The 14307-nt window shown below is 40.2% G+C and overlaps 2 protein-coding genes across 4 annotated transcripts in view; one reads left to right on the plus strand and one right to left on the minus strand.

Annotated features, from left to right (window-relative positions):
- Nucleotides 1–4326, plus strand: part of LOC109399228 (arf-GAP with dual PH domain-containing protein 1) — a 42410-nt gene extending 38084 nt beyond the window's left edge. For all 3 annotated transcript variants that reach the window (XM_062854114.1, XM_062854116.1, XM_062854117.1), the window contains 3 exons: nucleotides 2981–3206; nucleotides 3274–4052; nucleotides 4123–4326. In XM_062854114.1, the coding sequence (XP_062710098.1) occupies nucleotides 2981–3206; nucleotides 3274–4052; nucleotides 4123–4187 (1070 nt within the window). In that variant the 3' untranslated portion in view covers nucleotides 4188–4326. The remainder of the gene's footprint in view (nucleotides 1–2980; nucleotides 3207–3273; nucleotides 4053–4122) is intronic.
- A 7963-nt stretch (nucleotides 4327–12289) lies between these two features.
- Nucleotides 12290–14307, minus strand: part of LOC109399231 (alpha/beta-tubulin-N-acetyltransferase 9) — a 29246-nt gene continuing 27228 nt past the window's right edge. The window contains exons 2-3 of the mRNA XM_062854119.1: nucleotides 13442–13637; nucleotides 12290–13363 (exon numbers count right to left, since the gene is read on the minus strand). Coding sequence (XP_062710103.1) covers nucleotides 12939–13363; nucleotides 13442–13628 — 612 coding nt within the window. The 5' untranslated portion in view covers nucleotides 13629–13637 and the 3' untranslated portion in view covers nucleotides 12290–12938. The remainder of the gene's footprint in view (nucleotides 13364–13441; nucleotides 13638–14307) is intronic.

Here is a 14307-nt window from a genome sequence, read left to right on the forward strand (position 1 = left end):
AGGATTTATGACTCGATTTATCTTAGATTATTTTACGAATTCTTTACGGTAATTGTCCAGGTTGTCCTTCAGATATTTCTTACGGGATTCTTCCCTGGCCAAGTTTGCAGGAGTAATTATTGTAATATATATCCTACTAGAATATCTCCAAGATTTCGATAGGGATTCCTTCCGAGATTTCCTTTCGGAATTCCTTTCTCTCTGGATGCTTTGCTAAATTCTATCAGGGATTTTTTTACCAGTATTTTTTTCAGGGATTTCACAAGGACTTCTCTTGAGTTTCTTTTGCGGATTACTCCAGTATTCTTCCATGGTTTGCTCCTGTGATTCCTTTATGGATTTATGTCTGGATTTCTCCTGGATTCTTTTAGGAATTCCTCCAGGGATTCCTTCCGGCAATTGGCTAGGATACCAATATTTCTCCGGGATTCTTTCAGGGATTTCTCCAAAAGTTTTTTTTTATCTATATAAACGAGATTTTTAGCCCTAGGCTAGTTCATCTCGAGACCCACGCTTTACTTCCCTGCTGAAGGAAGAACTCACATTTTGCGAGTTTGTCGGGAGTGGGATTCGATCCCAGGTCCTCGGCGTGATAGTCAAGTATTCTAACCATCACACTAGGTCCGCTCCACATTTCTCCCAGAGTTCTTTGAGGGATGCCTGCTGCTATTTATTTCGATATCCTTTATAGGTAGATGTCTTCTGAGATTTTTCGTGAGACCAGATTGCTGCAGATAATTTACCGGAATTTGTACGAGGATTACTCCTTGTATGTGAGGGCGGGGGCTGGTGGGCGCAGGAGATTGTTCGGTAGTGTAAAATCCCGGACCATCCAGAAATCGAACCCGCACTCTCTGCACGATCTTATTTATTGAAATTGATTTGAAAGATTTAAAAGGAGTGGGAGAATAAGCGGAAAATTGAAATTTTTAAATGAGACAGTAAGCCGTAGTGTAATCTGACAGCACTTTCCTATTCTTTTATATTAGTTATCATCTCTATCATTCGTTTAGAGCTGATTTGTATCTATACGGATCAGAATGTAACGATAATATAGAAGTTATGCTGAAATAGAACTTGAAGAAATTAACAGATGTTGAGGATCTACATTGAAGATCTTTTTAAAGCTGCACCACAGTCTTTCATATTTTTCGTAGAATCATGTTTATTTTAGTAGAACTTAACTATTGATAACACATTTTTTTGTAGATTTGAATGGTTAGACACCTTGGGCGTTAACAGGTTAAAATAGCACAGGATTTGAAAGGTATAGTCCTTGTCCCGCCGCCTTGAGATGTTCGCAGAAGCTCTACACTGCCATCTGTACACCCGTTCGCATATTATCCGCATCGCTGCTAGAACCTCTAGTATTTTCTAGAGCATCGTTTCTGGTTCGGGCTTCTGACCTGGGAAAAAGCAACTAATGTTATGGAGAGCCTAAGTGGTTCTTACAATTTCAATGTGGTTATAGATTATAGTTGGATATGTGATGTTTCAATTCAAAACAACTGTATAGGTTGTAGATATCAAGAACTAAACTCCAGGACAATTTGGACGACCCTTGGTATATAAAAATTGGTGCTATCAACACCAAGTAAGTACTGTATGCAAAGTTAATTATGCAACGTTGCTCTGTTCTGCCGATGTGACTACTGTAGACCTGAAATTGTAAACTCCAATTTAGTTTGGTTGACTTGAAGTGCCAAAATGGCATTCAACTTTTCGAGACATTTATGGATCATCAATGTTATTTATTACAACACGAGCAAAGTTACATCTTGAAATTTGAAGGACTCAACATCAGAACAACTTGGAACGATTATAATCCAAATTACCCATGTCTAATTTTAAAACATCGTGCATTTCAGGTGTAAAACAAAATCGAGTGTTATCTGTACACCCCGGCCTTTTACAATGGGAATTTAAAATTTACCTCAATGTAGGTATTCTTCTTTTTTTTTCTGTCCCATCCTGTAAGTCGCAAATCGTGAGCTCTTGGCATGACGAATGTTTTGCGCTTTGGTTTGTGCGTTGTTTTTATTTTGCCGTGGTAAGGTACATGAACTCTACAACATCCACTAATTTTCGGGGTAGCTTACTCCCGCGCACCACCCGCATCCATTTACCCTTCTCTCTCTAGATCGAACCAAAACCAAAAAAAAAAATGCGCGTGTGTAAATATGAACCCCGTGTAAGGTGTTGCTTTTATCTCGTACTGGGTGGCGCCTCCTCTGGTAGTTCCGTGTTTTCGTTGATGTTGTTGTTGATGTTAGGCATTCGCTTTGCTTTGAAGCGCCTCAAGCTAGTTTCAGTAACATTCTGCGCGCTCTATTTATAGAGCCTCCCGTAAACGTTGGGAAAAGGAAGTCAACTACCCTGACTGACTGACGACGGGACGGGGCGCACGCATTGCACTTTGGATACTTGGAAGATGCGCAGTTTATCAATTTACTGTAGAGAAGTTCAATACGCAAAAGCTGAGGGGGTGAGGGTTTCTAATGAGGAACAAAAAAGCGAGGGAGCTGTTTTTCTCGCGAACACTGATCATCAACAAACTTTTTCCAGCCAATTTCGTCAGCTAGGCAGCCAGCTAGCGACGGGCGGCTATCATCATCAGACAGACGATACCTAAGTGCGTCAAAACGGGAGACCTTCGCTCGATTGCAGCATATAGAATAACAACAACAAGTCTGTTCGTGTGGGTGGCCGGCTGTGATCAAAACAGTTATGTCTGTGCTGTGCATGCTATCGCGCTGGTGATGAATGGGTCAGTGTTGCCAGATGGTTGGGTGGGGAAGGGAAAATTGATAGTTAAGTTTGAAAATTTTAACTGTTGCAATTCAATGCTCAACATTTTTATCTTGAGCGAAATTTTGAAATTTGATTGATACTACAGTTGTGTAAAATCTCCGCATATCTTTCCGATCCACACTTATTTGGGGTTATGATTAATTGTGCATATTTTTATTCTCCTCATCAGGTCCAGAATGGGCTTCGTACAACATCGGAATCTTTCTCTGCACACGGTGCTGTGCCGTGCACCGAAATATGGGCGCCCACATATCCAAAGTCAAACACCTAAAGCTGGACAAATGGGAGGACAGCCAGTTAGAACGGATGATCGAGGTGGGCAATCGAGTCTCGAAGCAAAAGTACGAAATGCGCGTTCCCGCCTGCTATCGAAGGCCCCGGGAAAACGATCCACAGTAAGTTTCGATGCGTTCTAGTATGGTACAGCTTTATAATTGCGGTCCTTTCTTGTTCTTCTTGCAGAGTCCTCACAGAGCAGTGGATTCGCGCCAAATACGAACGGCTAGAGTTCTGCCTGAACGATCGACCCGCCTACACATCCGGCCACATGGAAGGTTTCCTGATGAAACGTGGCAAGGAGGACAGTCGTTACCAGCTGCGCAAATTCATCCTGTCTGAGGCGGACGATACGCTTCGTTACTTTGTCAAAGAGAAACGTGAACCAAAGGCAATCCTAAGAATTTCCGAATTGAACGTGGTATTTGCACCGGCCAAGATCGGTAACCCCAACTCGCTGCAATTGACGTTCATGAAGGACGGCACAACGCGGCATATCTACGTCTATCACGACGACCCAAAGGAGATCAACAATTGGTACATGGCGATCCGCTGTGCCAAGCTCCACCGGTTGCAGATTGCGTACCCCAGCGCATCGGAAAGCGATCTGGTCGATTACCTAACGCACGATTTCGCCCGGGAGGGCTGGCTCCTCAAGACGGGACCCCGAACGACCGACAGCTACAAGCGGCGATGGTTCACGCTGGACGACCGGAAGCTCATGTACCACGACGACCCGCTGGATGCCAACCCGAAGGGGGAGATTTTCCTCGGCAACCACCTGGATGGGTACAGCGTACGGATAGGGGCACCGGTCGGCGCCAAGGATCAGGGCTTTAGTTTTACGCTGTTCACACCGGAACGGACGTATAACCTGTCGTCGCACAGCGAGCAGGACCGCGACGAGTGGATGACCGTGATCCAGAAGGTGCTCGAGCGACCTTTGAGTCCGCAGGACAGTTCGAGTAAGTTGGAAATGGGGTTGAAGAAGCTCGGTTTGCAATTCTAACTACGATATTGTTTCTGCTATTTCAGTATCGGCGCGACTGATCCGGAAGCGCGGTGGTACCAACTCGATAAATATCTTCACCGGCAGGTAATAACCGATTGATTCGCTTTATCTGTATCTATTTATGATTAAGTTTTAGTAATCACTATTGTGTAACATTACGAATAACCAATTACGTCAGCAAGCATCGGCTTGTAAGAAATAAGCCAACAAACACACATATGTAACAAGGATGCATACTTTGTTTGTTAGTAGTTTGCTGTGTAACTCAACATAATCGACAAGATACTTGTTGCATAACTGTCTTCATCTCAAATGAATCCAGAAGTGCTTAAAAACCACCTCAATAGGATGGATTGTCACTGTTGAAAGAAACTAAAGTTGTAAAGTTGACTGTCTTACTAGAAATCGAAACTTTTCCATGTTTGGAATTAGAAATACTTGGTACATACATATTTTTTTAGAACACCGAGAGACGGACGCATATTGAACTTTTGGCATACATGATCGAGGACTATCCTTCTTATACCAAATGGTATAGATCCTAAAATACCTATGAGAAATCTGTACGGATGCTCAAAAATCTGTATAATACAGATGAGTCTGTATATACGGCATCCCTGTTTGCCATAAAGACATTTGGCATAAGGTCATTCGGATTTCTAAAGTTTAAAGAAAAAAAGTGCTTGAACTTCTTGTAAGCATTTCTCCATTTGAGCTTGTCAGCAACTGCTTTAGATGTTTTACTGAGAATTATAAAGAAAGATTTTACCTGATTTCTGATTGAATTCCTGAATGAATTCACCATGGAATCTAAAACAATGTTGTGTAACAGTAGTTTTATTGTTTCTTCAAAGCCAACAGGTTCTAGATATTTAGGTTTTCATGGTTCTCGAATGGACGAATATTCGGCGAGTTCGGTGTATTGGTACAAGAACAAAATTTGTGACTGTACGGCCACTAACTCCAAATAGCAAAAAAGCTTTGATTTTGTTAAAATGATCAGTCATGATGATCCATCCTAAAACACACGCAATTAACAACGATAAGAAAGTATGCATCTGACATCTGACGCACTTTGAAGTGACGACACCTCCTTTTGTGAAAATGTGTATCGTTTAATTTATGAATAAGAGAGAATGTAATTTAACCCAAAGGATCGTTTCCGAAGCGTGTGCATATTGCTATAACACTGTTAGACGACATACCTTGATAACTTATTGAATGATCCTTGTGTCAGAAAAAAAAAGAAATTAAGCGAAAGTGTATATGTTTTTCAGTCGAGTTTTAGTAAAGATAAACGACCTCCAAATCCCAATCAGCGAAAAGTAAAAATCACAACAGGTATAGCACAGCATCCTGAAGCAGCTCAAACACATACCAATTATTATAAATAGGAATGACGAAGATTACTGCGAATATACTCAATCACTGCCTGTTTTGCCTGCCACGACGAGAGACCGGTGGTTTCCGGTTCGGCGGCATTACGCGAATTGAATCACTTACCTACCTACAACAAACATTACACACGCTGGAATTTATAAACTACCGGAACGAAAAAAAAAACGATTTCATTTTCTTCTCTGCGCGGATCTTTACAATCCGTACGGAGCAACTACTACAATAGCATAATTAGGGAACGGACCCACACAGAAACACAAACTTTTATACGATAAGGCTGATTTTCTTTTAGGAACTGAAAGCTAATAATACTGTCTAATGCATTAGGATTATATTTATTGTTTTGTATTATCATTGTTTTCTGTTTAGTCAATTATTTACCACCGAATCGAACTGTTGCTGTGGATAAGCTAGAAAAAAAAAACGAAGCGCATCAAGTTGTTTGTGCAGCTCTCCTTCTTTATACACCTAACTAGTTTAGTCCATAGTTCAGTTTTTAGGAGTAAAGAAAAATTCGCTGTGCTGCCATCTGTGTGATTTTGCTTCTTCGCCGATTGGGATTTGGAAGTGTGTGTGTGTAATCTCTGTTGATTATGGTGCGTTCTATTGGATGCAAAGGTTGAAATAATGGGATAAACTTTTGTTGTCAAATGTGCTTCCGGGTTGGCGTTTCGATGAAAATTCTGAAACAAAATATCTTGATGAAAAATGGGAGGAAACAATAGAATCATTGAATCCTCTTTCGATAGGTTTCGATAGGCACTAGTGAACTTTGACGGAATCCAGTGTATTGTCACCTCCAGGCATAGGAGTTTCCTTCGTATATTCTTTAAGGTGAATATATAACGAAGCCACTCCTCGAATTTTCATGAGCACAAATCTGAAGAACCAAATGTCTCACCACACTGAAAAGTTGATCGATTGGTCACCCGCTGGTGGTGACCAATCGATCAACTTTTCAGCACAATCCATCAATTGGTTCTTCAGATTTGTGCTCTTGAAAATTCGAGGGGTGGCTTCGTTATATATTCACCTTAAGAGCTTTGCTTTCAAATCTATTCCTATGTATTTCTCCTAAAATTTCGATAATTCTTCCTTGAAGTAAGTCCGGGATCCCTATTTGAATTTCTACCGCGATTCCTTACAGAATCCCTATCCCGGATTCCATCATGGAATATCTAACGGGATGCCTTTCTTGAATTTATCTCGTCATCTCGGGATTTTTCCTGGGAGGCTTCTCTTTGGTTTTATATAGGAGTTCCCGAGATTATGTCCAAAAACTTCTCGGATATTATACCAGCGTTCCTCTCAAGATCTCTCCTGGAGTTACTACCGTGACTTCTCAGGTTTTCTCCTGGGATTGCTTCAGAAGTATCTTCCAAAAATTCTCCCAGATATTTTCAGGGAATTTCTTTTAGTGTTTCCTGTGATTTTTTCCCAGACATTCTACCAAGCCGTTTGTAGATTCTTACCATGGAATTGCTTCTGAGAATTTCATGGACTTCCTTCCGAGTTTTTGTTAAGAAATCCTTCCTTGAATTCCTTCTGAAATTTTCGTGACTTTCTGCCGTGATTCATACTTGGAATGTTTTTGCGACTTGCGGAATCCCTCTCACGGATTCCATCAGGAATGCCTCCCGGGATTCTTACTAGAGTTCCGCTTTGATTTTATCTCGGATTTTTTTTTCTTGGAAGGGCCTCTTTAATTTTCTCTAAGAGTTTCTCCCAAGATTTGTCGATTCCATTGTGTTTCTTCAGTACTATATTTCGAAATTTCTCTCATATTTTTTCGAGGGATTTGTTTCAGAGTTCTCCCAGGGATTTTTTTCCCAGATGTTCTTGCAGGTTTTCTACAGGAGTCCATTCCGAGTCGCCTGCAGAAGTTTACCGCTGAATTTGTTCCTTACGTCCTCCTTTCATTCATTCCGAAACAAAAGTTCTGGAAGAGTTTCTTTCAGGATTTCGTTTGAAGATTCGAAGTTCCTTCCCCGAATTTTTCTTAAGAGATTTTCGGATTTGCTCCCAATTCCCCCCGAGATTATCGCGGAATCCTTAATTAATAGAGTTTCTCTTGAAAATTCTGATGGAATTATGCTTGGGATTCATACAGAAGCTTTTTTCGTGTTTTTTCCTATAGATTTCTAAAGGGGTTCCTTCCGGATTTCCTCCAAAATGTCTCCTCACGGGCTTACATCTTTTATTCTTCAACGACTCAACCACTAGGCACTGCGTGAGCGATTCCAACTGGTAGCTGCACTTACAGCGTCTAAATGTATTCAATTCTACAATATCAAACTGGTTTCCTTTGCGCTGAAGTCACTTTTCTACCATGTCCATGCTAGAATGATGAGCACGAGGATGATCATATGTGGCTCTTTGTTCCTTTTCCAGTCCGATTGGGGGTCCATTTCCATTATGAGTTGCCGTTAGCCGATATCCATGGTCCGTTAGAGCATAGGATCGACCCCATGACCATCCACTTAAGAAATGAACGTGTAGCCACGGGCCTCGGCTATCCTCACGGGTTTAGCCAGCTTTTTTTGGCTACGCCCGTGTGTTTGCCCGAGCCCGTGGAAAACTTCTTTTATATTTCATTCCGGGATTAATTCTAGAAGTTTTCGCGGAAAGTCTCACCGTTTTTCTTGGGAATTCTTCAAGGGATTCTCTAAGGATTTCTCCAGGAGTTTCTTCCGAGATTCCGAAAAAGTTTCTCGAAATTAAGGCTTCTTACGGCATCATCAGCATCGGCAGCCATGTTGGATATAAGGCTTGAGATTTCAAAGTGATAATTATCAGCCACGAAAGCGAATTCGAATGAAAAACTATCATACCATATGCTTACTAGCAGTGATTGCGATGATACTTTTTCAGCTGCGTTACTGCAGAATTATCAGTTTTTATCACTTCAAAAACGCGAGGCAAACAATCATTGAAAAGCAAAAAGTCGATGATTTGTTTGAAAGCGCAGTGTTGCATCATGATACCTTAAGCAGTGTGTAATTTTTACCGGAGTTTGGCTTAAGATTTCACCAAAAGTTCCTCCCGGAACTCCTCCAAGCCCATGGGGTTGATCGCGTATTCTACTAGGATTTAATTCAAAATTTCCTGGCATTTCATCTGGGTTTCCTACCATGACTTCTTTAAAATTCACAGAGGAATTCTCTAAGTCCTCACAAGGAATTCATGATTTTTTTCTAGGAGATACACCGAGAAAAGCTTCAGGAACTCCGCAAGAAATGTCCATAGGAACTCCGAGGAAAGTCTCATAAGGAACTTTAGAGGGACTTTTGGAGAAAACGAACTCCGTGAGAAATCTCGGAAGGAACTCCGTGTGAAGTCTCATGATGAATTTCAGGTTTTCTTGTGATATTCCGCAGTTTTTATTAAGATATTTCCGTGGTTACTCATGGGATTTCTATCGGAATTCCTTCCGAGACTTGAACTTAGAAAGTTCTTTCGAAATTCTGCATGAGATTGTAGAATTCACGGAACTACTCTAACCTCTTAGAACTCCCCGTGGATTCCACTAGAATTTAGTTCAATTTTTTCTTGGTGTTTCATCTTGGTTCCATACCATGATTTCTCTTAAATCCAGAGAGGATCCTCTAAGTCCTCGCAAGCAATTCCTGAAATTATCCCAGAAGGTAAAACTGCATGAAAACTTCCGTAAGGAGCTCCGTAAAAAAATTCACAAGGAATTCCGAGTATATTCTCACGAGAAACTTTAGGAGAACTATTGGAGAAATCCCAGGATGACCACTTCTCAGAGAAATGGTAAGAGAAATCCCGGTAGGATCTGCAAGAGAAGTCTCATGATGAGTTTCAGAAAAGCTACTGGAAAAAAGCACAAGTACAACTACGGTAGAGATACCAGGAGGAAGTACAAGAAGAATTCCGAAAAAAAAAAATCCAAGATAAACCACAGAATGATCATCGGATTGGTTCTGGATAGAACGCCGAGAAAAATCACGGCGTACAACTGGAAATAATTCCGGGAAGAACTCCATGTAAAATCACAGAAAACTTGGGAGGAACTCCATGAGAAACATCAGCGGGAACGCTTGCAGAAATCCCGACACCAACTCAGGAAGAAATCTTGGGAGAAAGTTCAACAGAAAACTCAGTAAAAGGGAACATAGAAACACACTGAAAGAATTTCCGGGAGAAACTCCCTCATTAATTTTGGAGGAACTCTAGTATGAATCTCAGAAGAACCTCTGAGACAAATCCAGAAAAAAAAATCTGTGAAAACAAGGTAGCAACTTAGTATGGATAATGGGAAAACTTTTAACCTCCCATGATAAGCCTCGTGAAGAATCCCTCAACTCCAAGAGAAATTTCGCAAGCATCTCTGAGAAAATACACATTTTTTTAGGAACACAGGAGAATACTCACGAAAAACTCTGGGACAAACATTGGAAGATCCTCTAAAAGAAATCTAGAGAAGAATTTCTGTCGAGATTTGTATAGAAAGTTTCTCTCGATTTATGTTTTCCTACAAGTGCTCTCAGGATTTCAATCCTTTCGAGGTTGATGCAGAATTTGTTCGGATTTTTTGCCGTAATTTCTATTAGAGGTTTTTCTTGAATTGCTACTGAAGTTCCTGCCAGAATTTCTCTGAGAAGTTTTCACAGAATTCATCATAGATTTTCTCCCGTAGTTTTCTCGTGGAGTCCCTCACAGCATTCCACCAGGGCTAACTATCGCAAGGAACTTCGAGCAATGCCTTTCGAGGAACTTTAGGATAACTGTTGGGGAAATCCCCTTTAGGACTGCGGTAGAGATCCCCGGAGAAAGGCTGATGAGATTCCCGGAAAAACTTCTAATCTATCGGATTGCTTTCGGAAAGCACTCCGAGAAAAATCACGGAATGCAACTGGAAGTAATTCCGGAAACAACTCCAAGTAAGATCATAGAAATCCAGGGAAGACCTACATCAGAAACATCTGCGGAAACACCTGCAGAAATCCCGACACCAACTCTTAGGAAACACTCTTCCTTGAAATTCCTTGAAAAACTCCTGCAATAATTTCGGAGAAACTTCAGTATGAACCCCGTAAGAATTTTGAGAAACATCTCTGTAAAAAACAATGGAGGAACTATACTGCCGCATATCTGTCCCATTTGCATGGGAAGTCCAGCAAAGATGGGACTATGAATATGGGAAAACTTCTAACTTTCCGTGATGGAATCTCGTGAGGAATCGCTTAACTCTAAGAGAAATTTTGCAAGCAGAGTTCCTCCCGGAATCGTACTTAATTGTTTTCTCGGAATTCGTCATTTCCCTCCGTAACTTCAGAGTACTATTTGAGATTTCTGTAATAATTTCTTCTGAAATTCCTGCTGGAATTCCTTAACTATCTCAGGAAAATTTTCTGGAGGAATCATCCAATTTCTTACGAGGAATTCCTTAAGTATGTTTCCGAGAAAACCTGCACAAAAAATCCTAGAAGGAGCTTCGTGAGAAGTAGTTCCGAGTGAAGTCTCACGAGGTACTTCAGGAGAGCTATTGGAGATATCCTAGCAGGAACTATTAGACAAATCACGAGAAATCATTAGACGAACCTCGGTACAGATCCCGGGAGGAAGTTCAGAGGAATCCTTGAAGTTAAATCTTAGACGAACTACCGCAAGATATGCTCTGGGAAACATCCTGCAAACCTCTGGAAGATATCCCGGGAGGAGCTTTGTGTGGAATATCATTAGGAACTTCTGCAAAAATCCCGGAAATATCTCCATGATAATTGTCAGTAAGAACTTGTGCAGAATTCTCTGGACAAACTTGAGAAGAAATCTAGGGATAAATTTCGGGAAATACCTAAAAACTTTGAAAGCTATCTTAGGAATAACTCCTGCAGACATGTTAGAAAGAGCTCCATGGCAAACTCTGGAAAAATTTCTTGAAAAAATCCAGTAAAATGCTTTTGAGAAATTCCGAGACAAACTTTTGGGAAAACCCAGCAACTGATTGATTGATTTGTCTTTATTAAAGAGACTTTCAGCCCTTGGCTGGCTCGTCTCTATAAAATTCAGCAAGGAACTTAGGGAAGTATCCAGAAAAATCTAACCTAGGAGAAATCTCGGAGTTGCGTAACTCAAAAAGAAATCCCACAAGAACCTCTGGAAATCACGGAAAATCATCCAGGAGAAACCCCGGAAAGAGATTTCTATTGTTATTCACGAAATAATTTTGAAAGATTTTCGATTTGGAAAGAATTTTTGAATGAGTCGCCTGCAATATAAGTTTGAACGAATGAAATGAAATCTCGCATTCAATAGAGACACACTATTCTACAGGGCTGATCATAAAGCAGGAAAGGTCATTTCTCCATACTTGCAGGTTATTTTTGAGTTTCATCAATTTCGGAGGATATTTCTAATGACGTGAAAATCGTAACTAATGAAAAAAGCGAAGAAACTGAGAAGTTCATTTAAAATAATAAGTATCACTATCATCACCGGACGTAAAAGCTAATGTTTGTTATAGTGACCTACACATAGAAACATAAACTTGAAGAAGCATTAAAACCATTAAAACATTACAATTTTCCTAGGCGATAACAATTAGATAGACGAAACAAATATATGAATTAAATAAATTGAAAAGAAAAACACAAAAGTGACAACATACACACATAAATGTGCATCTCTTTATAGAGATGGCTGTGTTTAACTAAACTATGTATGACCGAAACTTAGTTAATTTATGCTACCAGAGATAAAGTCTCGTTTTGTAAACTTTTATTTAAATAGTTCTTTCCTACTATTGCTCAAAGTAAACATATTGTAGAATCTTTTGGCGACTCAGCTGTCGTTTCTTTATTCTTTCCTGAAGAAAAAAAAACAGTTTTCATTCTAATCTGTTTCTCTAAACTAGTATTCTAGCTTGTGGCATCAATAAGTTGCATACCGCTCGGGCGGATATCTTTTCTCCATCCGATCTTTACGTAACTTTTGGACGACGCCTCAGCTGTCGCCTTTATCTGAGGGAAAAATGCAATCTAATAGTTTAAACATCTTTTCTTGTGTATGTAATGTTAGTGAAGCTAAATCGAATTAAATTATAATAAAAAAGAAGCGGGAAGGAGTGAAGCAAAAAGTAAGAATTGAATAAAAAAAAAATCTGCCAAATATAGCTAATGTAGAATGAGAGTACAGAACCATTTGTGCGCACTGCCCCATCAACCAATTAGTAAGTAGCAGTAGTAGTAAGGGTAGATGTGAATCCGAATGACACATAAGAAAGGAGATAATAGCTCTGATTAGGTTTAGACGAAGGAAATCAGTTGATCGTAAGAAAATAAGAGACTAAAAAAAGGAACAGCCGAGGTGGAAATTAGTGTGAGGAAATCATAAAGACTAAAAGAACAGAATTCGATCTATTAGAATTAAAAAAACAATAAAAAACATCTGTAATGCAAGAAAAGTATATCCGCACGGCCTAGCTAGGGTACGGTTCAATCGCGAAAGAAATCTCCCGTTCGATCCAGCTGACCCATTCGTCGTCGATTCGTTTTTCGAAGGTAACTTCTTGGAACACCGGAACTCGTTTCACCTCCCGGAATGCCATCTTGGTGAACATTTGCATAGATTTGTCGTTGGTGTCCTTGGTGATTGCCTTGTATCGCCGCAGGTTCAGATGTTTGATGCCGTAGAGGAGCATCAGCAGTGTCGATTCCCATCCGTAACGTTTCCCTCGGGCTAGCGGTTCCGCGATCATGATTTCTATTTCTCCGGTTTTGAGGCCATCGTCGTCCTCCTCGGAATCGTTCGGCTGTAGAAATATATTGGTATCACCGATCAACGCAGCTATCTCGTCTCCACTTCCATCGTACTCGGCTTTATCCAGGATTAGGAATGTGCATTCTAAAAAAAAAGAAATCGGGAGATGGGCGAATGTGTTTGCAGTCTGTAGATACTGAAAGAAAGCCATTAGGTACGCACTATCATCATCCTCTCGCCAGGATTTCTGCATCTGGTATTCCTCTTCCAGGGATAGTGGTTCTGACGCGGTGAGCTCCTGAAGTTCTGGGCTTTTCATCCATTCGTGATACTTTGGCACGTGCTTGCTTTCATACGGCACAAGTATCACGTTATTCCCGACAATTTTGAGATGTTCGTTGAGTCTCATTTTCACTATCTGAAAGAAAATTTTGCCGATTAATCAATAGCTGAAGGCCTTAGTATCTAGTATCCGACGAAACATTTTTTAATCCAATAATATGGTGGACTTAATCGAAAATAGAGCTCAGACACGTTGGAAAGGTCCACAAAGCCAGATTAAGCAATGTAAATAGGTATACTTTTTCAGAAGATGTTTTGGCTTGTCGAAAGTCAGTTGTTTTCTTATGTATTGTTTTAAATATTCGAGGCAGCTCGAACAAGTTTCTAGTTGTTAACTCATACAAACTCAACTTCAACGTGTTAGAGCTGCATATTTGAAATGTATTTTTTAGGAGTTTCTTCACATAACATATAAAAACTGTTCATTAAAGAAAGTGGACATCTGTTTACCAATAGTTTAGAGTTAAAACTCAACAAAAAATTGTGAATTTTTGCTCAGTGTGTAAAAACATTGTTTACTTCGGCAACACATTCAAAGAAAACGAAAAAAGTGAGAAATTTTGAGCGATAGGTTGGATTAGCTTAGCGACTAGCAGATAAATTCTGCACAAATGGTGTTCCAAAAAGTTGTCGTTTTGAGAATTGGCATACTATTACACTTCCGGTACCGCAATTTTTCAACGCTGAGCAGGGAACAGATGTGTTGGATGATGTAGGGTACATCAGAACCGAAAATTTGGAAAAAA

The sequence above is a fragment of the Aedes albopictus genome, chromosome 2, assembly GCF_035046485.1.
Source record: "Aedes albopictus strain Foshan chromosome 2, AalbF5, whole genome shotgun sequence".
Classification (NCBI taxonomy): domain Eukaryota; kingdom Metazoa; phylum Arthropoda; class Insecta; order Diptera; family Culicidae; genus Aedes; species Aedes albopictus.